This window comes from Drosophila nasuta, chromosome 3 (genome assembly GCF_023558535.2).
Source record: "Drosophila nasuta strain 15112-1781.00 chromosome 3, ASM2355853v1, whole genome shotgun sequence".
In the NCBI taxonomy this organism is placed as follows: domain Eukaryota; kingdom Metazoa; phylum Arthropoda; class Insecta; order Diptera; family Drosophilidae; genus Drosophila; species Drosophila nasuta.
The window spans coordinates 31,689,370-31,714,700 of record NC_083457.1 but is presented as its reverse complement, the minus strand read 5'-3'; the positions used below and the strand labels follow the sequence as shown (position 1 = coordinate 31,714,700).

Genomic DNA, 25,331 nt, shown 5'->3' with positions numbered 1-25,331 from the left:
TTGAGTACAAAATCGCGTTAACATCGCCAACGGCATAACAGTTTATAGTTGTGGAATCGAACGGTCGTGTTAGCGGAAGAAATCTAAATTGAAATATTCAAAGCGTCAGTCCAGTGCTCGTAAAGCTTTTGTCACAATAATTTTCGTGTAAACGTGTTAACTTATAAATTAAACACAATTCGGTAAATTTTGTTTAGACGCGACTCTGCGTTTCATATCAATTGGTGTGCGTGCTCTCAATTCGTTCTTCCTTACCGCTATTTGACACAGTGTGGGTGTGTGCCTGTATGTGTGTATGTTTGGTGGGTGCATTTGTTTATTCCAACCGCCAAATACTTCTAGTGAACTTGCGTTGTTGGGCGGTGCTGTCATTGGCCACCCTCCCCCTGCTCGCTTCATACGTTCCGTACAGAAAAATCGAAACTCCCGCACATTGGGTGGATGAGTTTGTAGTAACAAAACATCAGCCACAAAAAGAGCAAAAACAAAAAGAAGCGCACACACAAAAGGAATACGAACATTAAAGCGTAAACTGCAAAAGGGAATAAAAATCCGCAGAGGCACAGAGAGAACGAGAGAGAAAATAAATAATTATTAAATACCAACGCGTGACACGAATGTTTCGTGAAATTATTGAAAGTAGACCTTAAATCTTTTTTGTACTTTTTACATAACAGAATCGCGAAACACAAACCTGACAATAAACGTTGTGCAATTTGTATACAATCACCTACAACAACAACAAAAAAAGTACTTAAATAATCATTGAACAATCTCTGCAGAGCTTTAAAGTACCGCTACTTAAAATTCATATGCCCCATTCATGCGTTTTCTACCCACTGTGCGAATCGTAAACAAACGAAAATAAAATAAAATAAAAAACATACATATATACAAGTGCTTTACACTTTTGTTTAAATAAAGACTGGTTCCAAATAACAACTTTAAAGTGCTGTCGTTTGACCTACAATGTAAACTGTTAAAACCTTACGGTAAAATACGAACAAATAAGATATCAATTGAAACAAAATGGTTATTACTTAGCTAAAGATTAACTGACGGATTTGGGAAGCACATCAGAACAAGTTACTTAACTTTCATTGGATCAGGTGCGTAAAGTTCGTATGAATGTTATCTTAAGTATATTACAAATGTTATTCGCAACACCAGAGCCAAAGCACATTGACCTTGTTTTTGCTATTTGTTCTTCCGATATGTATTCTATATGTATACATATGTATGTTTGTGTTTCAGACATGAATATTCATTGAGCGTGTGTGTTAAAGTACTCACATTTGCGTCACATACATATAGTATATAATGTTATACAGATAGATATGTGTATATTTATATCTACAGTTACATTTATATTATAGACACATGGGATGATTAATGCTTTGTTTGCTTTGCTTCGGATCGCTTCGCATTCGTTATTATTTTGTCACACATAAATAAATGTCTTTGAAATCAGATGATTTAGCTATTTTTAGCCACTCTTCGAAAATTCCATTAAAAATGTTTTCAATATTTTGCGTCACTTGAATATATATTTTCCCTACAACGCAATTGGCTTTAGCATTAAAAAATCAGTATGCAGCTCTCTTTTGTTTTTGTATTTTCTTTTTCTACTTGTCGCAGTTGTTGCTTATGCAGCCATATAGCGATATTCGTCATATATAGGTTTTTGTGTAATGTGAATGGAGAGACAGAAAGACAACGATAAAAGCGAAACAATGAGCACGCTGATAAGGCAAGAGTCCACAAAGCAAAACTCCCCCAACTTATCGTTGAAGCACGTTCCGCATGAATGTTTTTTGTGGTAACTCAATTAATGTACAAAATTAGGGAAAATTAATTGATTATGCGCCTAATTCTATTGCCGGGATTTGTGACCTTGGTTTATGCTTCAATTCGCTAGCTTTGGCCGCGACAAGCTGTCTGGGGATGATTTGCACACACTTCTGAGCCACGTTATTTGCATAAGGCCAACGCTGGAATTAGGGGAAAACCGCATTGAAAGTGGGGCACAGTATTCGGTTACCCAAAAAGCAAAAAAGAAAAACAAAAAACGAAGAAGAAGATAAAAAGTCAACACACGCGCGTCGCCATTTTGTCGGTTTTTGCCATTTCCCATTTGAGTTTTATTGTTTTCGTCTGCAGAGCCAAGCGATGTCCTTTCTCCTCCCTCCCCCCCAAAAAAAAGCTCACACATTCTCACACACAACGACAAATGGACAGATAGATAGATAGATTTATGTTCATGTAAATGGATGATGGTTGGCTTTGGCTTTGGCTATGGTTACAGACACATTGATGGTTTCGTCTAAAATGTCATGCCATGTTTAGTTTTTGGTTTATCGTTCTTGGCCAACTGCAAATTTGATTTCAAGTAATTGAAAACCATTCTCCTCGACGTTGTTGTCCTTGGCCTAAAGTATTTACATGTTTTTTGTTTTTTTGTGGTGCATTGCACTTAACAGTTACTCATTGCAAACTGGCTTTAAGCAGCAACGTTAGATGACAACCTTAAAACTCGTTTTTTATATTTGCAGCTTGCAATTAGTTTGAGAATATCATTAGCATTTAACGGTGATATACCACCACAACCAATAAACAATACCGGATTTAATGAGCCACGTAATGAGACCCACAAAATTGGACATTATGATGGAAGACCGAATTGTTTCTAGGTTTTTGTTTTGGCAAATTGAGTTGAGCTTAAAAAGATTCAAACAACTTTTTCCGTTGGCAATAATTTCATTTAATGCATTAGACATTTCATTATAAAACAAGTAAACGAAGACGTTTGAGTGTGCTTCAAAATATATGCTTGCTTAGACACTTCATAATTAAATAATAAATAAATATGTACACATAAATCAGCATTTAAATAAATACTAAATCTTTTCAAGCATTAGACATTTCATTACGCAATTCAAAATTAAGCTATATAAGTGTATATCTATGCATTCAACTTTTAATTATAAAGCTTGTCAACAAATATGTATTTATAGCTGCAAATCTTTTCGAAGAACACTTGTCAAACTCTTCAACAAAAGTCACTGTTTGCGATTCGTCTTCAATTAATTTTTTTTATTGAGCAGAACGCAAATGTTATTGTCAATAATGTTAATAACGAACCGAGGAACAAAGACAAAAACCAGCTGAACAGCTGATGATGGTGATGGTGACGAAACCGGTACTGCTTTTTAGCATTTGAAATGAGTCTCGATACTCGACAATCGGCACAATGTGTGTCAGTGTTAAGAGCCAACAGCTGATTACGTTCGAGACTCGAGTACAACACACACACACACACACACACATGATATGAATACACTCATAAGTTCAGTTGTGTATACTTTTACCTACAAACCTCAGCCAGCAAAATAAAAAAAATCAATAAAAATATATACCTCAAACCGGTTGACAGCAGCTGCTGCGTGAGACGCACTCAGATGACTTGTTAATGATTATGATAATGACAATAATAATGATAATGATGATGACGTTGTGTCGCATGTTTGTAGGTGAAACACTCGTATGCACATAACATGCACAAAGCTTGACGTTTATATTGACAAATTGAGATGTAGGGAAGTCAAATTGAATACCCTGCAGCTATGCTGCTCAGCAGGGTTTTTTGCTCTAATGAGTGCTGAGACTAGACAAATCTCATTAGTTGAGGAGACGTCAGTGTCAAGGAACCTCTGCTTTAGCAGCAGATTGATAACGAAACTGAAATGTTTTCATATTAAATTTATCTTATCACTTTGCATCAACGTCACAGGGAAATGCGTACATAGTAAATCATCACATGAACCTTGCATAATTGCAAAACTCGTTTTGAAAGTTTGTTTTGTTGGTAATCCGTTTGCAAACAATAACACAAAACTAACGAAATTCATGAACATTATCATTGTTAGACAGGCGGAATCTTCATAAATTGCAAACACTCAAATTTTCAACCTCACCCATCAGCATTTATAATTATATATCATCAGACCCTCTAATCATAAATTATGTGTGCAAGGGTGTAACGAACAGTCGTATATATTCTTTTGTTGTGTGTATGTGTATTGTTATTATAAAATAAAAACCAAAAAATAATTGTATTTAAATTCAATTAATAATTCATTAATTAATATTCATTTTAGTTTATTCGTTTCATGTTCTGAAAGTTTTATAACAATTGCAAAATGAAAACACAAAGGTTGGAGTGTTTTATGAATATCTGCCACGTCAAGGTCATATAACATATGTCTGAATAACGAGCATGTGCACTTTATTAAACTACTTTTCGCCATATCATACTAATAAATGAGTTTAGCATGCAATTTGCGAATTAATTCGTTGGTCTTTGTTCACTTCGCCCGACGAACTTTCAAATTGTTCGCAAATGCTGCCGCAGGACACGCACATAAATTTCATCCATCCGAGAGCAGATTGTGAAAATGAAAACTTTTTGCTTTTTGCCAGGACATGAGGGTCACGTGCTTATCGCATGTCCGTTAAGCTACCATTTGCATAAAATAATCGTAGCAAGAACGTCGACAATGGTGCGACTATGTAATTTTATTTATCAAACGTGCGAAATGTGCTAAAAACGTCAGTCACATTGCCTGACACACGAAAAGTCAATAGTTCGACCAACTTGAACTATACTTGAATATTAGATTTGATGAAGATTTATGTCTGTTGAGTTTAATGAAGACATGTGTATAACGCACTTGTCTCAAATGCTCAAATTATTGGATAGTTTGTTGTGGTTACTTCAAATTTATGGAATGGTTTGAATGTTAAATTAATAATTTAACAAAAGACCTTTTTCCTTTTAAATGAAAAACAAATTTCGAAGTACATATTGCAATTTTGTTTCTAAATCGAAATAAAATGGAGATATCTCTAATTGAAACATGCAATATATACTTATACCATGTATACTTTAGAAGATCTCCCAAGAATCTTTAAGAAAACGTTCTTAATTATTAAATAACAATATTATATTTAACAGAGAACAAAGCACATCTTCACAGAAAGAAAACACATACTAAAATCAAGATTAATATCTTGAATACAGATTGTTTGTATGTCGAAAGAAAGTTTATTCTTAAATCAATGTCGAAAATGCAATGATCTGAAATGAAGCGAACAATTTTAAATAAGTCAAGCCAATGAAAATCATAATATGAGCACTCTTAATATTCTGGATTTTACTACAAACTTCACTTTGTCTTTAAACCCCACTTTCCGATGTATTGCACAATTTAATGCTGCAATCTTCCATACAGTATAATTTTGTTGTTTTCAATTCAGCTCTAAAAGTTGCACTTTCTGCAATCTTCCATGCAGTATAATGTTGTTTTTCATTCAGCTCTAAAAGTTGCACTTTCACCATTAGAGAAGTGATAAAAATTTCTTTAAAGTCGAGCTGCGCAATAATCTAATGAAAAGAATACACTTTGTTCCATCAGTTAGAAAGAGAAAAACTCACTCATGAGGGGAATTTATGGTGTCAACTGGTAATTTTCCACTCACTCGAGAAAACAAAGAACAATCCATAGCAAATGGAGTTAGTGGTTGAAAATGCTGAAAGGCATTTAGAAAATTAAAGGCGAACAAACAAGCCAAAGATATGAGCTCAGATGTTGAAGAGAAAGAGATACAGAATGAGGAGAGCGAGAAACCAAGTCAAGAGAATTGAGAGGGTGAGGCAGAGAGAGAGAGAGAGAGTTACTCGATGCCTTCAATAATAATAATATATCCATATCTCAATCATCACAAAGAGCCGAGAATCGAGTCGAGTGCAGTTTGTTGTTTGGTGTCCAGATTGTCAGTCAATTCAGTCGTGATTCAATTTGAAGCCGCGATGGCTGTGCAACAACACCACAGAAAACTTTAAGAAAACAATTTCAACTTGTTTCCAATTGAGTTTTGCATTCTTTCATTTTCTCACTCTTTGAGAACAAAGCAAATTTATCGCGAGCGGACACAATTTGCAAAGTAAGTAGAGCAAACGAGCAAAAAAAACAAACCAAAAAAAAATAAAGCAAACAAAAGAAAACGTGCAAAAAGGGTAAGAAAAAAGTTGGTCATGTGATGTGATTATTGAAGCTGTGTCGCCGTAGCTTTTAACTCTTCTTTATTTCCCCATTTATTTTTGCGTAATTACATCACATGCCACTTGTCCTTGTCGCATCGCTTGTCGAGTGGTTCGTCCTTGCTTGGTCCTTCGTCCTTCCATTCTCTCGCCAAACAACATTGTTCACTGGCTAATCTACAATTTGTCATCTTGCTGTCTATTAAATTTCTCATTTCAAGTGACCTTCAAGTTTCGCCCATTTCCTTTTTTGTTTCTCTAATAATCTACCTCCTAACTTGTCAGCTTCAATCAAATACAATTAATTGATGATCTTTTAATTAAGGTTTACAATTTACAATCGGCATATTTTATTAATCAATGCATTTGAAATTCAATTTAATCCATTTATTTGTCGACTTTTCAATTTTCGTATTTTCCTTTCTATTTCTAGTTCCGCTTTAATATTAATTTATTGAATAAACCCGTTTACTATAAATAATTTAATAGTTGTAATTAATTCGTATCGCTGTTTTCGATTGACTTACTATGAAAATTATTCATTAAAGCATTTTAAATACGCTTTTATTCATGTCAGTCAACAAAAGAATGCAAATACTATATATAATGTATTATATGAATATGGATTTATTCACTTACATTAATGAAAATGTGATTGTTGGATGTGTGAACACAAAAATCAGACTTATTTTAATTAAATTATTGTTCTAAGATATTTTGAGAAATTGGTTTCAATTACAAATTTGTGCAGCTTGAACTGCTTTTGATTATAAAGGGTATTCAAAAACAGTAGATTTCATTTGCAAATTGCATCTCAACTGGATTTCCAGCTGAGCTCCTCTTATTTGCATTTTAGCTAATTGCAATTTTAATTCTAACCTTTGGTCCCCCTTTGGCGATTTTGCGTGCACGTCAAAAGAAAAAGTTAAAAATGTTTAGGTATATATTTTCATTTATTACTGCCACCCTTAAATTTGAAACGACCTTGTTGTGTTTCCGTTCTTTTTTGTGGTTAGCCTTTAGCGAAACTCATAAAAGAAAATATGAACTATAAAATCAGATTTCAATTTGTTTAGTTTTCTTCTTTTTTTTTTGCCGAGAATTATTTATTTAAATAATCAAAAAATTAAAAAGGTTTATGGCGGTTGAAAAGTTGCCTTTTTTCTTGCATAAATCAGAGCATGCGATGACTTCATGTACAGCAATTCAAAACTGAAAAGTGATTTTCTTTTTGCCGAGTTGGGTTTCGTTTTGTGTTGCGAGACCAAAAAAAAAAAATATGTATATGAAGAGAAATCAGAAGCGACGAATCTCATTTTATATGCACAGGATACACACATGAATGAGCTCACAGCAAGCACAAATATATTCATGTATAACAAGAGAGAAACCGAGTATTCTCGACTTTGAGATACCTGCTAATTACTTTCGGGATGTGTTCAATATAAATTCAAGAAACTATTCAGATTATGTAAATTTAATCTTAGAAATAAACTTTTTTGTTTGTATACACAATTTAATATGGTTGAGAGTAGAATATTTTAATTCAAGCCTTATTGCACAACGAAATTTTATAAACCATCCTTCCTAGCTCGGATTGTTTGGGCCGTGCCTTGATTGTTTAGTCAGAGCTATACATTTATATATAGTATATTCCATAGTTGTTTCTTCTGAAAACTTTCAGTTGTCACAAAGTTATAAGACCCTTTTAAACTTTTCGCAGCGGGTACAAAAAATAATCAATAAAAAAAAAACGCCTTTACAAGTGTCTGTGTGTGACCACAAAAGTTTGTCAAGTTTAAGGCAAAAAGCATAAATAATCCTTTAGCACACAACATTGCCTCGCTATCTGCATCTCATTCGCTCTTCCTTTCCATCTCTTTCTTCTTTGCCCTAGGTTTGTTGCTGTTGTGGCCAAAAAAGAAATGGTTGCTGGCTGCGCTTTATTGTTGCAATTTGTCAGTGCCGCAAGAGGCAGCAGCAACTAAATAAGCACTCTCTCTTACACACACACACAGAACATCAAAGCATGCCGCCGACTCTCTAGGTGTGTGTAAGTGTGTGTGTGTGTTGGTATATTTTTGTTGTGTGTGCATTTGACTTTGCCACAGTGACACCTTTTTTATATGCACTTGTTTGCCTGTCACACATTTTTTCCGCTTTCCAAGCAACTTTCAAGAGGCACATCCACAAACAGTTTTTTTTTTTGCCTGCTTGTGCTGAAGGATTTCTTGGTGTGCGGCATGTTGCATGCACGGTTGACAACGTAGCTCTTAAGCTGGTTGAACAGTTGAAAAAGTACTGCGGCGCTTTGATCAACTAAACTATCAATGTTAAAGTGCGGTTTATTATAGCTGCATTTTGCATAAAAGTTGTATTAAAATAAGCTTTATGAATCAGACACTTTTTTCCTATACTCTACAGCTGCTATAGTAACGTTTAAATAATGGATGCTATCAACAATATGTTATAAATTATCTTTATTGGAATTTCCATACTCTTAAGCCATAATCAATTTATAAAGTCACGTTCAAAGGGATTAATTGTAATCCTGTGCATATGCTTGCTGAGTCAAACTCACATGTTTGGCACTGCGCCTCCGTATTTGTATAATCCTTGTTATCTCCTCGTCTCAGTTATGCAAATGATGCAAATGAAAGGCAGACAAAACTTGTCTATTCATGTCACGTTTCTCATTGCAAATGAAGCATAAAATCGCTTTATAAATGCAATGCAAACTGTGAAGTGATGTCAATGACATGGGCATAAATGCAACAATTAATTGTATCGACTACTATTCAGACTACCGTTTTACGTAGATAACCTGAAACCGCAAATCTATTAAAGACCTAACAAACAACAATCGTATTGCACTTACAAGTTGATGGGGGGGTCAGATTTCGTCTATCAATTACACGGTTTCAATTGCTCGAACTACATCAATTAAGCAGTCAGCGGCGAATCGCATTGCAAAAGGGAATCAAATGGTTGACAGGCTTAATGGTCAGACAAGACCATTCATAACACTTAAGGTGTGTTAAGCCAACTGTCAGCTTGTTGACTGCATTAAATTCTTGCTCAACCAACGCAGAAATACTTATCATGCTTTGCCTTTTTCTTGCAATCTCAAGGTAAAAGAGACCAAGGATATTTTTAGTTTTGCTTTGAGAGAAAGCACAAATGCAATTTTCTTACTTACTAATGGAAAACACTTGTAATTAGATTAATTAGTTTTAAGTAGAGCAATAAGTTTCTATTTACAACAAATTGTAAGAGAAATTGTTAGCATATTGAATCTGTAATCACAAAAGCACATCGAAATGTGTAAACAATGTAAATTGCGGTATTTTCGTTTAAATATACCAAATTCATATACCGCAAAATGCTGACATACTGAAATGTATATTTGGTATATTGTTATACAACTATATTTGAAAAATACCGAAATATACCTTATATTATAGTAAAGATTTTTATTTGATCTTTTCATTCTATTCTATTTTTCCTGCATTTCCAAATCAAAACTCGTCTTACGGCATCAGTTATCAATTGAATCAATAAGAATTAAGCTTTCCTGGCAATTGACAATTTAGCAATAAATAAATGCAAAACCTGTGATCATAATATCGTATTCTTTATGGAAATGGCCTTTTCTTTTATGATTGAAACTTGAAGCGAGGCCAATAAAGAATACATGAATGTGAATATGAATATATGAGTATGAAAATATGATTGTGTCTATGCTCATGAATAGCTTACTACGCAGCAGAGTGAATGACTTTGCGAAGAAGTTTATTGCATTGGCCTAGTTCCTGATTTTCGGCTATCGCAATTACCCCACACAAAAAAAAAGAAAGAAAAACGAATTCAAACTGGCGTAGGTCAGCATCAAACCACTTTGTATTGGTATCACACAAAATACAATAGCGCAAAAAACACACACACACATACACAGAAAATCCACACACTCATTGCTACGTTAATAAAGGCATAAGGCAATGAAAATATTCGAGCTTATCGCGCATTTAGGTTTATCTCAATTGATCCATAAAACAATATAATTCAAATTAAGTATTTTAAATGTTCACATTGTACTCATACAATGTCGTTTATTTGTTGTTGCCGCACTAAACGATTAGCTAAGCTGGATTATGCCAGCACATGTCAGCAATATCATCAGAGACTTCTATCAAATTACGTCTACTCTTAAATGAAGCACTCATTAAGGGTTGACTTATAAAATTTGTTAATTGTTAATAAGGGACTTTTTTAAGAACTAGTTAATTCTAGCTTCTAGACCATTCCATTTGGTTTGTTAGTAGATTGCTTATCACTCTTTATTAGTTATTGCTCTAGATTCATTCGGTCTAACTATTTCTGTAATTCAGTAATGGATTCATGACAATGAACCTCTTGAATGAATGTCTTTTATGACTTTCATTCTTTATTAATAGTGTCTTTTGATAATTAAAAATTCAATCATTATAACATACGCTTCTTAATTGAACTATTCATAATCATTTTCCATTCTAAGTTATCTTGTTTATTTTAATTGGATAATTGCAATACAATAAATTACAAAAATCTACTTTTAATGAAGTTCATTCTTATGTTTTTTCTTTATGAATTATTGTACTTACTGAAATACTTTCATAGAACAATTTTCATAAAATACATAATAAAATGATAAGTCTCTTTGAATTTGAATATATCAAGATCATAGGCAATCATTCGTTTTCATTCCTAAACTCCATGGAAACTCAAATTAAAGTATTCAAATTTTGTTTATTATTATAATTAAATATTAGTTTTAGATGGATTAGATGTGAATCTTATACACAGGTCTCTTATCTTGCAAAAATTCAATTATATTTTGGTGTGCCACTGATCTTTCATCTTTTAGTTACTTCCTTAACTTTAAACACTTCATTGATAATCCCATAAGTATTAATGAATAGAATTCCATCTTAGGCAAAACTTATTAATAGATTCCAATATTTGTTTGATGTTCATTACCATTATTATATAAATCTATAACTGAATAAGTACCTTTAACCGCAGTAACCCAAATAAAAACTTTACAGTTATTCATTCCATTAAATCATTTCTTGGATTCATTTAACAGTTTCCCCGCCATGGAATGTATCCATTGATTAAATCAATAAACTTGTTTTCTTATTTTTGTTTTTCAACTAAAACGTGTTTTGTTTTGCAGACAAGAGTATGCAAATGTCGTCTTGAATAATCAAATTTGTTATATCAGTTTCCACTTTGGCATGATAATGAGCAAGGTTGTCATGATTAAAAATTGTAACATTGTTAGGTGTAATGATATAAAGGCAAATTACATATTCTGAGCACAATAATAATGCACACAAATCAAATGAACAGACTGCAAGAAAGGAATAAAGAAAAAAGAAAATGAGAATGAAAGAGTGACAAGTTGTCGGGGAAAGCGTCGTCGGGGGATGTCAAGTGGCCGCGTGTGGGGCAGGTAGTGCGATAACTGCGATTACACAAATACATAAGTATATACATGCATATACATATATATTAAGTATAGAGTATACGAGTAAAAGTACGAGTAGTAAGCTCGCCTAGTGCGACGCCTGCTGATAAGAAATTTATTAGATTAAAGCAAACGATTGCCGCGATTACAGCCTGAGTTTCGACCCCGCCCACCTCTGCTCTCCTCGTCTCGTCTGATAGTCTCTCCTCTCCTCTACTGATACTACTCTCCTCTCTTTACTCTCCTCTTGTGTCTACGCTTCTCGTCGCCTCTGGTCGTTTGATTTCGTTCAGTTCCGACTCGTTTTCGTCTTGCGACGGAGGCTTTTGTCGCCCGAATCTTTTCACTCATTTATTAGTCTGGCTGGCAACGAGCCACTGAACTGAACTGTTTTCTTTGGCCGCATCAACGGCGGCTCTCGATGGCTTTCATCATGCCACAACCTTAAACCTTCCACCGCGTTCGCGTTCTTCAACTCGGCCATTTGTGGCCTCAAGATCTGTGCGGGATTCGAGTAAAGTGTGTTTTCCTCAATTGCTAAATTGTTCTTAGTTTGTAAGTGAAAGTGATCAAAAAGTGTTGCATACTCCAAGGCGCCGCGGGGTCAGCCGATGCATTCGATTTTTTGTTCAACATTTACATGTGACAATCTGACAGCTTTTTTGCTGATAAGAATACAATAAAATATTTAAAACAAAAATCATTAATGTATATAACCAAGCATACAATGAAATGATCACAAAATTTATTAATATAAATTTTGGTTTACACGTGGTGTCGTATTAAAAGAGTATATCATGATCAAAATTCAAATTTTTGTTGTTGTGATAAAGAAAAACAGAGATCAACTCTTTAAAGTATACACGTGACAAAGTGACAGCTTATTGAGATAAGAATACAATGACTTAGTTTGGTTTACAGGTTTAGCTATATACTCAAAGTTTATCATGATCAATTCTCAATTTTTTGTTGTTATGATAATGATTGTTACCAGTGATCAATTCTTCAAAGCTTACAATATTTACTTGCGCGATTTATATACGGAGAAAGAATTTGTTAATCTGTGATAAATCCAGTTTGTGTTTTATAGCATTTAATTTATTGACAAAGTTGCATTTTTTACTGATAAGAACACTATAAATACAATTCAATAACACAAATAATAATCTTAAAACAATATTAAGCTTAGCTTAATACTATAAACATAAATTGAGACATTCATTAGCTCAAGCTTAGCAACTTTTAAGTTCACACGTGGAGCAAAATAAAACGTGTGCGATAAGCATAACAGAGGAATTCAAATCTATACAAAAGATTAATTTAATGACGCTATAATTAAAATGGTCAAGAATAATTGAATTCGAAATTTGTCAAGGATATTCCACGCATAAACCCAGCTTTGTCATTGCGGAAGTCGGCACTAACTAAGTACTATGTATAATCTAATGATAAGGAAAGTGTGGAGTGAAAGTTTGTACGTTATTTACTTGAGACAATGCATTACAATGGCGCGTGCTTTATATTTCTGAAGAACTACACTCGTTATCAGTTCACGTTCTCTACAATGTTTAACACTGTTTCTGTATATTACATTCAACGATAATCATCACAAAAGAAGTAAAGGCAACAAGGCTATTTTTACTACACACTCGATCACATTGTATGTACAATTAGAAGTAGAAGTGTTCGATTATCAGCGTGCCGAGACCCAAATTGACATTTGATAAGCATTCACATTTAGTGGATAGTTTATAGACTGAAAGCTGGCAATTTTTCGCGATTGAAGATTGCTTCACACCACAGAAATGCTTATTTAATTCAATTTACTTTAAAATAGAAAAACAATTTTCATATAATTAAATGCAATTTCAAGTGATTTAATCGCTAATCGTCGCCTATCGAGCATTGAACTTGACAATGTGCGAGGCACTTTGCTTGTCTCACTCTGAGTATTTCCCAACAGCACTCGCATTGATAACTGTACGTATTTTTTTGTATTTTGGCCTAGAAGTGTCGTAGAACACAAAGAAAATAAAAGTACAGACTTTGAATCAAGTATTTTAATGTGGTTGAGGAATTTTTTAAGGCGTCACTTAACATTTTCCTATTTAGAAACTTCTAGTTAATTTGAGAGTAATATTTTATGGAAAAACAAGTAAGAAAGCTTTAATCGAGTGTGCTCGACTGTGAAATACCGCAACCCATTTGGAATAAAGACAAAACAGTGCAGTATTATTCTTAAAATATACTAAATAATATACCACAATAAATTCTAAAATGTACCTAATGATATATTTGGTATGTCGTTGAAGTACCTCATTCAAAATATACCAAAGAGGTCAAAATATACCAGATTATCAGCCAAAGCAGTATTTCTTAAATAATTTCTAAATTTTTATTGGATCGCAATCTAACGAACAGACAGACGGACGGACATGGCTATATTGGCTCGGCTTTTGACTCAGATCAAGAATATATAAACTTTATGGTGAGCTTTGGGCTTCAAATTATTTCTAACATGTTATAAAAGCTTTTAAAATAAGTTTTAATTCACTTTGAAGGTATTTTTTTGTTAAAGACAACCGAGATTAGTTTTATCCAACAACTGAGTTTTTGATTTAAAGTGTTTCAAGTTGATCAAGTACTCAACTCGATTAATAGAAATAAAAGCAATTAACTAAAGATTTAGATTAAGTTTTAAGATTGGAACACAAGTGTGTGATAAAGATCCAATAACTGAAAGTGTATTCTAAAGATATGCCGCTAGATATAGCCAAGCAAGTTTAGTTCTTGAATGTAAATTGCTATACATATAGAATAGTATTTTAAGCTAGAGTAGAATAAAAAATTTCTTTAACCTCTTCGCACACTTTACTCGAAATTTATTGAAAACTATTATACTAACATTGAATGTCCTCAAACGCCGCCTGCACAGTTAGCTCGATTGTGGCAATAACCAGGCAGCAGGATTCAAACTGGCCAAGTGGGCGTGTTGCTCTGCACTCTGCAAATTGACCTGCAATAAAATGCAGGCATGCTTCAAGCATATTTCGAGTATTGCACACACACATCGTATTATAGCATAGTTTATATTTCGAATGCGAAATACGAGTACTGTTTTATCAATGGGATGAATAGAATTCTTTGGGTACATTGTTTGGCAATTCATACGCGAGTATTTATAGTGTCTTTTGTGTGTGATAATTCAGATAATATAGCGCTCGTTGCGAATGATATATCTATCTGTCTGTATGTGTTGGTGTGTGTGTGTGTGTGTGTAGTATTTTGTGGTGTTGCGCTTAATGGACTTGGCGCTTGTCAATTTGGGATCATTTATTAAAATGCTTACAACAAATCGCAGCTAATTTGTATACTCATCTCGCTCTCTTTCTTTCTATCTCTCTCTCTCCCTCTTTGCAGCAGCAGTGAACGCACAGAGACTGTGACATAAGAAGGCAGCATCAGCTGCTAATCGACTACAACAACAATCATAAATCATCATCAACACGCAATACGCAGCAGGAGCAGCAACAGCAACAGCAATTGAGTTGCAACAACACCCAACACAAAAAAAAAGCAAAAACAAAACGCAAAGAATTCGCATTAATCATACGCCGCGTGTGCCGCGCATTAGAACACGCCTTGTAAAATTGCCATCGATATGTTTGCCAAAAAGCCGCACAATGCGCCGCGCACTTGACACGCGTTGAGTTACAGTTACAGCAATTGCGTGCATCAATCAATCAATCAAATTGGTCAATTTCCCGAAATCGTTCGTCCGTTCGTTCGTTTTTTTGTTCGTTTAATTTCCCATTCAGTTTTTTATTTCGCCTAAGTTTCGCATCGGAATCAAAGTGCCGCATGTGGGTGACCGGGCTAATCACGTTAACTGGCAGCTACAACTGCAATAACAACAACAACAACAGCAACAATTTGACTAAGAACAACAACAACAACAACGCAACGAGCGAAAGCAACGTTAAGCGATTTGCTCAATTCTTTTCTTGCTGGTCTGTGATAAATACGTTAACGTTCTTAATGAATGACTTTCGGTTCAAGTCACTTTATCGTGCCACCAAATCGACAACCACAAACACTTCAACATTAAATAAAACAATCTTAACAACAACAACAACAACAACTATTGAGGACTCTATTAAAAAGCCTAAAAAGAGCAGACGCAGCACCAAGACGAAGAAATCTTCGACGACAACATCAACAACAACAACAAGCAGCGCCTTTGATAATAGCAACAACAACAATCCACGTACTTATAACAACAGCAGCAAATCGAATAAAGTGTTCCTACATTATATACCACGCGATCCGCGTCTAAGAATTTTCAATAGAACCGCCACACTGAATAAACACTTGTTGTTTTCCCATCCTCCACGAAGCACTTTAAGTGAATTGAATATAACTGAAGATCTTTGCAATTATGGCGAAGTAATTGGCGGCAGTGACAGTGACAGTGATAATAATAACTATAACTATAACTACAATAATAAACAATTGCAATTTCAAGGCCAACTGTTCAAGTTCTAAACGAGGAGACCTCTTCAAGTTGTTCGTTCGTTTCGAAACAACTTTTCGTTTTTAATCGCAGCTATTTGCGCACCCAGCTTACAGCTATTACATTATCAACGTGTCAGCCAGTTGAAAGGTAAGTCTCAAAACTCATTCTGACAATTACAGCTTCAATTTTATTTGAATTATGTTCCGGATTCCCAAGCAGATGTGCCTGTCATCTTAACTAATGTTAAACAAAAAACAACTTTTATTTTTAAACTCTTTAAACTTGTTTACTTCAATCCGAGCTTTGAAGCTTCAGAACTTAGAAAGAAACAAAAGAGTAGAATTCTTCCTAGCCTTAGGGCTTTAACTGCGATGGGCAACTAAGCGAAATATTCTTAGGGGAAGCAAACGAGTGTTTCTGTGTTTTATATGCCTTTTCCTCAATTTCGCTGATTTCGCTGAATTTCGATACTATTTACAGAGTGTACAGTGTGCAGTTAAGTGTAATTTCGATAAGCGAAGAGGCCGTTAAGCAAGATATGGTTTTTAAACTCTTAAAATTTGTTAATTTAAGCCGAGGTTTCAATTGCTCAAAATTTTTTTAACGACAGAGAGAAAAAAGAAAAAAGTAGAATTGGAATACATCTCTTCTGCACTTTAGGGCCTTAAATGTAATAAGCCACTAAACGAAATGGCATTAATGTTTTTGTGATTCATAGGTCTTTTACTTAGTTTTAATTTAATTGAGAAAATATGCTGCAAAGCAAACTTCAATACTAAATAAGATGCGTAGACAGTGAAGTGCAATTTCTTTAAGCGAAATGGCCACTAAGTGAGATTTAGTTGTACATTTGGTGGTTTTTGCACTAGAATGCACTATTCAAACAACTTGTAAATTAAAATTTAGAACGTTATTTATATAAAACCATAAATACATTAAAAGTAATAACTTTTTCCATACTGTCACAGCTAAAAATATTTGTAAATTATAAAAGTAAGACTTGAAAATTTTATACTAAAGCTTTCACACAAATAGACAATCAAAAATAGTCAAAGCAATCTATAAATGCTACAGAGAAATGATATAGTTTGATATTTATATCTCATTATTCATTTCAAATATATAATGTGACCTTAAAAAAAACACAATATTGAAAGCAACACACAAAAAATTAATATTTTCCAATATGATGAAATTGTTTGTCTTTGGAAATTTTCCATAGTTTTTCCCCCCATTTTGTTGAAAACTTATTCAATTGAAAGCAACTTTTGCAAATTATGTAATTAGCTCTTTGTCAGTCTGTTCAATTATTATGCCAAGTCATTTTTGGCCCCCTTTAAAGAGAAAATAACGCTATAAATAGGCTGCAGACAGCGACATTTTGAGTGCCAAGAAAAATAAAAGAAAACAAAACTAAAAGAAATGTACGCAAAGCGTAAGCAAAACGTAAACAACGCTGCGCAAAATTTAAATAAAATTATTAAGCACTTTGAAATAATTAAACAACAAAATCAGCTGTTGATGCTGTGACGCAGACACAGGCGAGAGCAAAAACAATTTTGCATTATTTTTGGGGCTCCTTGCACATTTATTCGGCTATTTTTATGAGGTCAAGTTGAAGGCGATTGGCGAAACAATTTTCATGCTGCACACAGGGAAAATGTAGAAAGCGCCAATTGCACAAACAGTTTCTGCGCGAATTTACAAACGAAATGATTTGTTGTTTTTTTTTCTCTCTTTTTTTTATTGTTTTTGTGGTTTCAACGGTGGCAACAAAACGAAAAGCAACAAATTGCGAATGCAAAACAAATTGAAATGGCAAATTGAAACTGTGTTTTTGGATTGATTATTTTTCGATTTGGAATTCGATTAGTTTGAGGATTGGCGTATTTGTTTGTAAGTGCAACTCATGCAGCTTAATAACTTGAAAACGTGTCGCAAACTCTGGCCAAAAACTTTTCCAATTAATCAAACGGCAAGTCCACAAAAAACAAACACTTAGGGGAATACAAATAAAATAAGTGGTGACAGATATATATATGTATGTAATAAACATTTGTAGATGTTGACAAGTAGTGAATGTTTATCAAGAAATAAAGGTAATTTGATGTATTTGTAGCAGCTATGAAAATATATAGATGTTGTTTTTAAGAATGAAATATCAGAAGTTGAAAAGAAAAAGAAAGAAACTTATCAATAGTATATAATAAGTTTCAAGTCAAGCTATAGCTATATATTTATAGCTTTTTAGAAGAAATCTCTGCTGAAATAAGAGTGAGTGGAACTAAAAAAGAAAATATATATGAATTTAGTAATACAAAATAAAACAGAACAGATTAAAGTCAAGCTTAAAGAAAAAGGAAATTATTAAAATAAATCTGTACAGATTGATATTAAGCTTCTTTACAGTAACACCTGCTAAGGCTAGAATTAATATAAAAAAATAGAAACAATTATAAATATTCAATAATATTAAATAATTCAGCTTAGATTGATGCCAAGCTTATTTAAAGTAAAAGAAGTAAGCTTAAAAAATTTTCCGTAGGTTGAGGTCAGACTTATTTCGAATAAAATCTTTTTAGAAGAAATTTGTAATAAACTAACCCTCAGTTAGAGCTCTTTTTAACTAGAATGAATGAAAATAAATATAAACTATTATAAATAGTAAATAATTCAAAATAAATCTGAAATATAATTCACTAAGAGTTAAATTTATTTAGAAGTTTTCGTCAGTTCAAGATAGTATCTGTAAGATATTCTATTCACAAGTAAACTAAGCACTATATCCGTCAAATCTTTAGGTTATCTTAGAGTAAATTTGAGTAAAAATGTATTCAACAACTTTGCAAGTTTTCAATCATCATAAACTTATACTAAATTCCTAACTAAAACTACTTCTTTCATTCTGTTTACAGTGTTGTTATTATTGGAGATCGGATTTTGAGCGAAACAAAAGCAATCTAAGTCCACCTACCGCTGCAGCTACTTAAGAAGAACAAATACAATCCTTGCTGAAAAAAAAAAACTGAAAACTGTGTTCACAAAACTAATTGCAACAACAAGTGCAAATTTTTTGATAAACCACAATTATAGCAAAAACAAAAAAACAAAGTAATTAAGCAAAAAGTTATTAATTAGAGCTTAGGACAAGATGGCCAAGCCAGCAACGGGACAGAGTGGCAACAGCAACGCCAACAACGCCAACAACAACAATAATAACAATAGCAATAGCAACAATAACAATAACAATGACGATGATTCGAATGAGAATCAAGAGAGCAGTAGCAAGTTGCTGGGTAATGGAAATGCAGCTGCTAATGGAAATGGAAATGGAAATGTTTGTCAATCAGCGACAGCATCAACGTTGCCAGCGCCAGCGAACACACCGCTGAACAAGGCCATCAAACACGATCTGTTCCCGGAGGTGACTTTCTGCAATCTATCTGTGGAGGAGCTGCACGATGGCAGCGGTCAGAGTCACAGCCGAACGGTGAGGAACAGCATCATTGCACTGGACAGCGATGGCACACTGACCATTGGCCTGATGAATGGCACGCAGGTGAAGAAGCGCAAGCGTTTGATATCGAATGAATCGGGTGACTCGATAGATTCAAGCACCACGGATAAGAAGACATCGAAGATGCCCGATGGCGGCTACGGTTGGGTTGTTGTCTTTGCCTCGCTCATGGTTTCGCTTATATGGGATGGACTCTCGTTTTCCTTCGGGCTGATCAACACACAGCTGTTGGACTATTTCAAAGAATCGCCTTCGAAGACAGCTTGGATCAGTTCGTTGTTCTTCTCGGTGCCACTGCTCATGGGTCCGATTTGGTCGAATCTGGTGGATAAATACGGCTGCCGTAAGATGACCATTTTGGGTGGTCTCATCTCCGCCTTTGGCTTTGCCATCTCATCCATTTGCAATTCGATTGAGATGCTGATGATCACGTTCGGCATCATCAGTGGCCTGGGACTCGGCATTGGCTATGTGACCGCTGTGGTCTCGATTGCCTTTTGGTTTGACAAGAAGCGTAGCTTTGCCACCGGCATCGGTGCATCGGGCACCGGCATTGGCACCTTCGTCTATGCCCGACTCACGCAATATTTAATCGATTCGTATGGCTGGCGTGGCGCCACTCTAATCCTGGGTGGCACCATGTTGAATGCCTGTGTCTGTGGTGCACTGATGCGAGATCCCGACTGGCTGATCGAGGAGAATCGTCTCGAGAGCCGATCGCAGAGTGTCACCACATTTTCCAATTCAAGTGTTTGCCTCGAGGAGATCAAGAAGCTGCTGGATACGGGTATCACCAAGGAGGCTGTGCTGGACACGCTGGTCACGAAGAACAACACCGAAGCGAATCAGCAAATCGATGATCCACTCGATACTGGTCTCAAGCGCTATCGCAGCGAACTCTTTCTGCCCACGTTCCTCAGCATCCAAGAACTCGACAGCGTCTGCGAGGTGAAGAGTCTGAGTCGTCGTTCGTTGCGACACAAGGAAGGTGCCGAGGCGCCCTCACGTGAGAATCTGCTGTCCATGTCGTCGGGTGCTGCACCAACGGCTCCGTATCTGAACTCTCCCGACGATACGCTGACGGGTCGAGTTCTGCCTGGCATCGTCGCTGAGACATCGAAGAAGAGCTACTTGGCCTCGATTGAGACGCTGTCGCCATCGGAGAAACGTTCAACGATTGCGGGCACCCCGAATGGTTCGTTGCGCTCTTCGGACGAGGGCTATCTGACCCAGAAGCACAACGAAGCCACCAACTATGCCAGCTCACGGTATTCGCTTAACGAAAATATATTCGCCAGCAAGCACAATACACCGTCGTTGTCTAACCTGAAGGTGAATGGATTGCGTCACAATTCCGTGGACATTCTGAGCGATGATATGCACAGCTATTACATGTCCATGAAGGAGGAAACATTTGCTCTGCTCGATCAACATCCGCGTCCACAGATATTTCAGCCAAAGGCACCAGCGGAATCCTTGGTCATCACTATACCGGAGCAAGAGGAGCAGAGCGAGCTGGCGTTGCGTCGTTCGCGTTTGGACAGCATAACGGGTCTGCGTCGACTGTCCAAGTCGAAGAAACCGAATCCGCATCGCTCGAATCTGCGTCGCAACATCTCCATACGCAACTCGAACTTCCTCAAGGACATGCGCATCCATCGCAATTCGATTCACTATCGCGGCGCCATGCTCAACACGCATCGATATCGATTGCGTGCCTCGTCCTGCCCCAACATCTATCGCAACTCGATGACAACAATTGCCAAGGAGGAGGAAGATGTAAGTACAAGTAGGAATTAGGCAGAGATTTGAGAAGTCAGTAAACCGTCCTATTTTTAAGTATCACTATAATACGAGCATACTTATGAGATACAAACTATAGGAAACAAACCAAGAAGAACAGGAAGAAAGCTGGAATGTATTTAATTGACTGAGGTATTTCAAAAAATATGTCCGATATGAATAGTTTAAATATTTGTATACAAATACTAACGACACTTTGAAGTATTTCACGGTTTTCTACTTAGAAATAGAATGAAAAGAAATTAAGAATTTTATGCAATCGATAATAGTTGCCAAAACTCTTTACTTGTTATCAATCAGAATACTCTTGATTATAAGTATATGTATGATGATGACATAAGAACATCTTCCAATCGTCACAGAATAGAATAGGTCAAAGTTCAACTCACATTCTCAACATGACTAAGCACATAGTAGATTAGAGCAAGAAGAAATAACTATAGTAAGGATATACTTAACTAAGATTACACAAGATATGTGTCTTTGAAGCATAAAGCTGAATAAAAATCATACCTAAAGAGAGAATGAAAAGAAATCAGCCTTGATAAGATGAAATTAGATGAGAGTTGTATACAATCGGTAATAATAGCCAAACTCTTTAATTCTTGTCAATAAGAATACTACTTATCCTTGATTTTATACAAAATGATAATATAGGAAGGTAGTCCGATGTTCACAAAGTAGAATAGGTCGCAGTTTAACTGACAACTTGACTGAGCACGTAGTAAAGTAGAGCAGAAAGTAATCTAGTAAGGATACACCTAAATAAGATTGTAATATGTTTTTCTAAATAACTCATTCATGAATCCCAGATATATTTTGATTACCACAAAAAAATAAACATAATCAATGAGAAAAAAATTGTATATAATCATTAATAATTGCCAATACACATCATTGATCTTATGTTGGATGATGATATAGGAAGCTCTTCTGATCTTCACAAAATAGAATAGGTCACAGTTTAACTCACTCTCTTAACATGACTGAACACTTAAACAAAGTATGGAGGCCGAGTCCAAGTCCAAGTTAATCACTGTTGCTTGACAACAGCTGCTCCGCATTTGGCTCAAGGCACGATTATCGACCCTCTTAATAAATATATATTTATAATTATGTGTACAGTGTACACATTCATCTGTGTATACATTTAATGTTTATATTATATAAAGAGCGTACAACTCATAATACATGGAACAGAGCTGATAAGCCACCATTGAGACATTCGATACGGATTTGTTTCCGTATTGCCTAATTTCGAGTATAAATAAATCATTATCACTAACATTATCATTATTACTATACCTGTTATCATTTATTTTCAGACCTGGTACGATAGCTTTATGGATACTGTGAAATCCGCTTTTGACTTTTCGCTCTTTTTGGATAAAAAGTTTTCGTTTTTCAATCTATCTACACTATTCCTATTCATTTGGTAAGTACACAACACGCCGAGTAGAGAGAGAAAAAGATCTCGCATCGAAGGTCTGAATCTGCGCAATCCTCAAGATGCTAGTGCTATAATTATTATCCGTAAGCAGTCGCAAAAACTGTCAAACCACAAAACGTCGCAATTTATTTGGCAACAGCTCAAAATTCATAAAACACACATTATAATGAAAATATGAAGTCGATACCGCACATCGTTCGAAATTACATAATTAAAGAAAAAGTCTTTTAAGAAAATATTCTTTCTTTATTTTGTATACCTTGTGTGACGAATTTAATAGAATATAAAATATATATATTACTTCATACTTTAAAATTGATATATTATATATTCTGTAAGTGCTTCAGAGTTATATATATATACATACATATATCGTATGAATAAATATTATGAATTATGAATGAATCAGTTCAAGGTTTCGCTTCAAATGAACTCAGTATACAAACTTGTTAACCTATTTAAAGGGTATCTGCGCGTCGTTGTCAAAACAAAACTCTCACTTTCAAATAAAAGTAAAATGAGCTTGTAGTAAATTTGCCGCACTGATTAGGAAATCCAATAAAATCCGCTTCAAACGAAATCTTATCTTGACATGAACATTAACTACAACAAAACGCTTTACAGGTTCATCATACCCTATCTTTATCTGCCCGATTACATGAAAGAATACAACTATGATGTGAGTGTGAGTGCGGTGTTAATATCGGCGATTGGCATTGCTCAAACCGTGGGCATGATTGGCCTTGGCTATTTTGGCGATCGACCATGGATGAACATCAACATATGCTACTCCATATGCATGTTGGGTAAGTTTGCACAAAAAACAAGTTTAAGGTTCAATATTCAGTAATAATTGATTTCTTGTTTATTGCAGTTTGTGGTGCTTCGGTTTTCTTCATGCCAATTCTGATCACTAACTACAATGGCTTGATGGCCATGTGCATCATCTTTGGATTTACGTTTGCCAGCTCCTTCTCGTTCACGCCCAGCATATTGGTCAGCATTGTTGACCTGGATGATTTCACATGTGCCTACGGCTTGGTGCTGCTCGTTCAGGGCGTTGGCATGATTGCCGGACCACCCATAGCCGGTGCCATATTTGAATATACTGGCAGGTAAGTGAACTACTATAAACTTGATTAAAAGAATAACATATTTAATAATGCCTTATTTTCTTATCTTGGCAGATGGGACGACTCCTTCTACTTTGCGGGCATATTTATAGCACTCTCCGGCGTCTGTTCGTATATGATTGAGTTCTGTGAGAAGAAAGCAACTAAGGAGAGTGATAGTGATGTCTCAGAGACTAAAAAAGCTCAACTTTTACATTAGAATACTTATATAACACAACACAAATGTCAACAAAAGAAAAAACTCCAGTGCAATTTAGCAAAAAAAAAAAAAAAAGAAAAATGAAAGAAAAGCACTGCGGCCTATAATTAATAATAATAATATTAATATTAATCATAATGGACTAGCATTAAATGTTATAAAGTTTCTTATGTCAAATGCTGTTGCAGCTACAAAAAATACAGAAAACTCAGAGCGAATTAGTAGATAAATATCGAAAGCAAAAACTAATGTTAATCGCGTTTAAGAAATCTACATATATATTGACTTGAGAACTAATTATATACACATACATGAATAACAAAAACTATATTAGTTAGCTAACGCACTAGGACAACTACATTATACGTATACTCCAATAAATAATAGTCAGGAAAAATACAAAACAGAACAAAATGGAAAACAACAACAACAAATGCTAGCAATATTTTTTAAATATAGAGATACCAATTTCAATATCATTGCAGTGCATCACTGCCATGCGCAAACGGGTTCCCCAAATTGTCTTCTTTGATGATATATTTGTAGTTAGTAATGCCGCAAATAAACAATTTACCAATCTACGATGTAACTTATGCAATAACAACAATAAGAACAACAATTTCGCAATCAACTAAACAAAAAGTCTTCAAAGCAAATCCAGATGAATGTTAATAATAAAAACAAAACAAAAAAATGATAGCACTATACCCAAAAATTGCAAATGGTTTAGAAGCAGAGTTAAAGAGTTTTTTACTATTTGAAAACCAAAACAGTTCAAGTATTATTAATAAATAAATGAAAATGAATTGATATGAGAAATTCACGTAGAGCACTGAAATCAATTATATATACATAAATACATATATTATTTAGTAATATGAAGCACACGTCATTTTAGTCTAACTCAAAACTAACTAAAGCCTAGACAAGACACACACACACACAAACCTTCTATATACAACCGTAGCCTATGTAGTTGTTGTTTCAAACAAATAAAAGAAAAAACCGAGCAAACAAATTTTTTGTAGCCTTAAGCATAACACAAAGAGAAAACAAATACATTAAAATGCAAATTCTAAAAAATTTACAAAATCAATTAACTAA

At 34.7% G+C, this 25,331-nt stretch overlaps 1 protein-coding gene across 4 annotated transcripts; it reads left to right on the top strand.

Annotated features, from left to right (window-relative positions):
- Nucleotides 1-45: 45 nt before the first annotated feature.
- On the top strand, nucleotides 46-25,264 carry LOC132794120 (uncharacterized). 4 transcript variants are annotated; one of them, XM_060804379.1, is made up of 7 exons: nucleotides 46-1,109; nucleotides 15,033-16,272; nucleotides 19,041-21,421; nucleotides 22,771-22,880; nucleotides 23,520-23,701; nucleotides 23,770-24,010; nucleotides 24,083-25,264. In XM_060804379.1, the coding sequence occupies exons 3-7, from the start codon at nucleotides 19,277-19,279 to the stop codon at nucleotides 24,225-24,227; spliced, it is 2,823 nt and encodes a 940-aa protein (XP_060660362.1). In that variant the 5' UTR covers nucleotides 46-1,109; nucleotides 15,033-16,272; nucleotides 19,041-19,276; the 3' UTR covers nucleotides 24,228-25,264. The 4 variants fall into 4 exon arrangements, with proteins under 4 accessions (XP_060660362.1, XP_060660360.1, XP_060660363.1 ...); XM_060804377.1 differs by having other exon boundaries at nucleotides 15,030-16,272; XM_060804380.1 differs by lacking the exon at nucleotides 46-1,109 and adding an exon at nucleotides 11,970-12,128.
- Nucleotides 25,265-25,331: the final 67 nt, after the last annotated feature.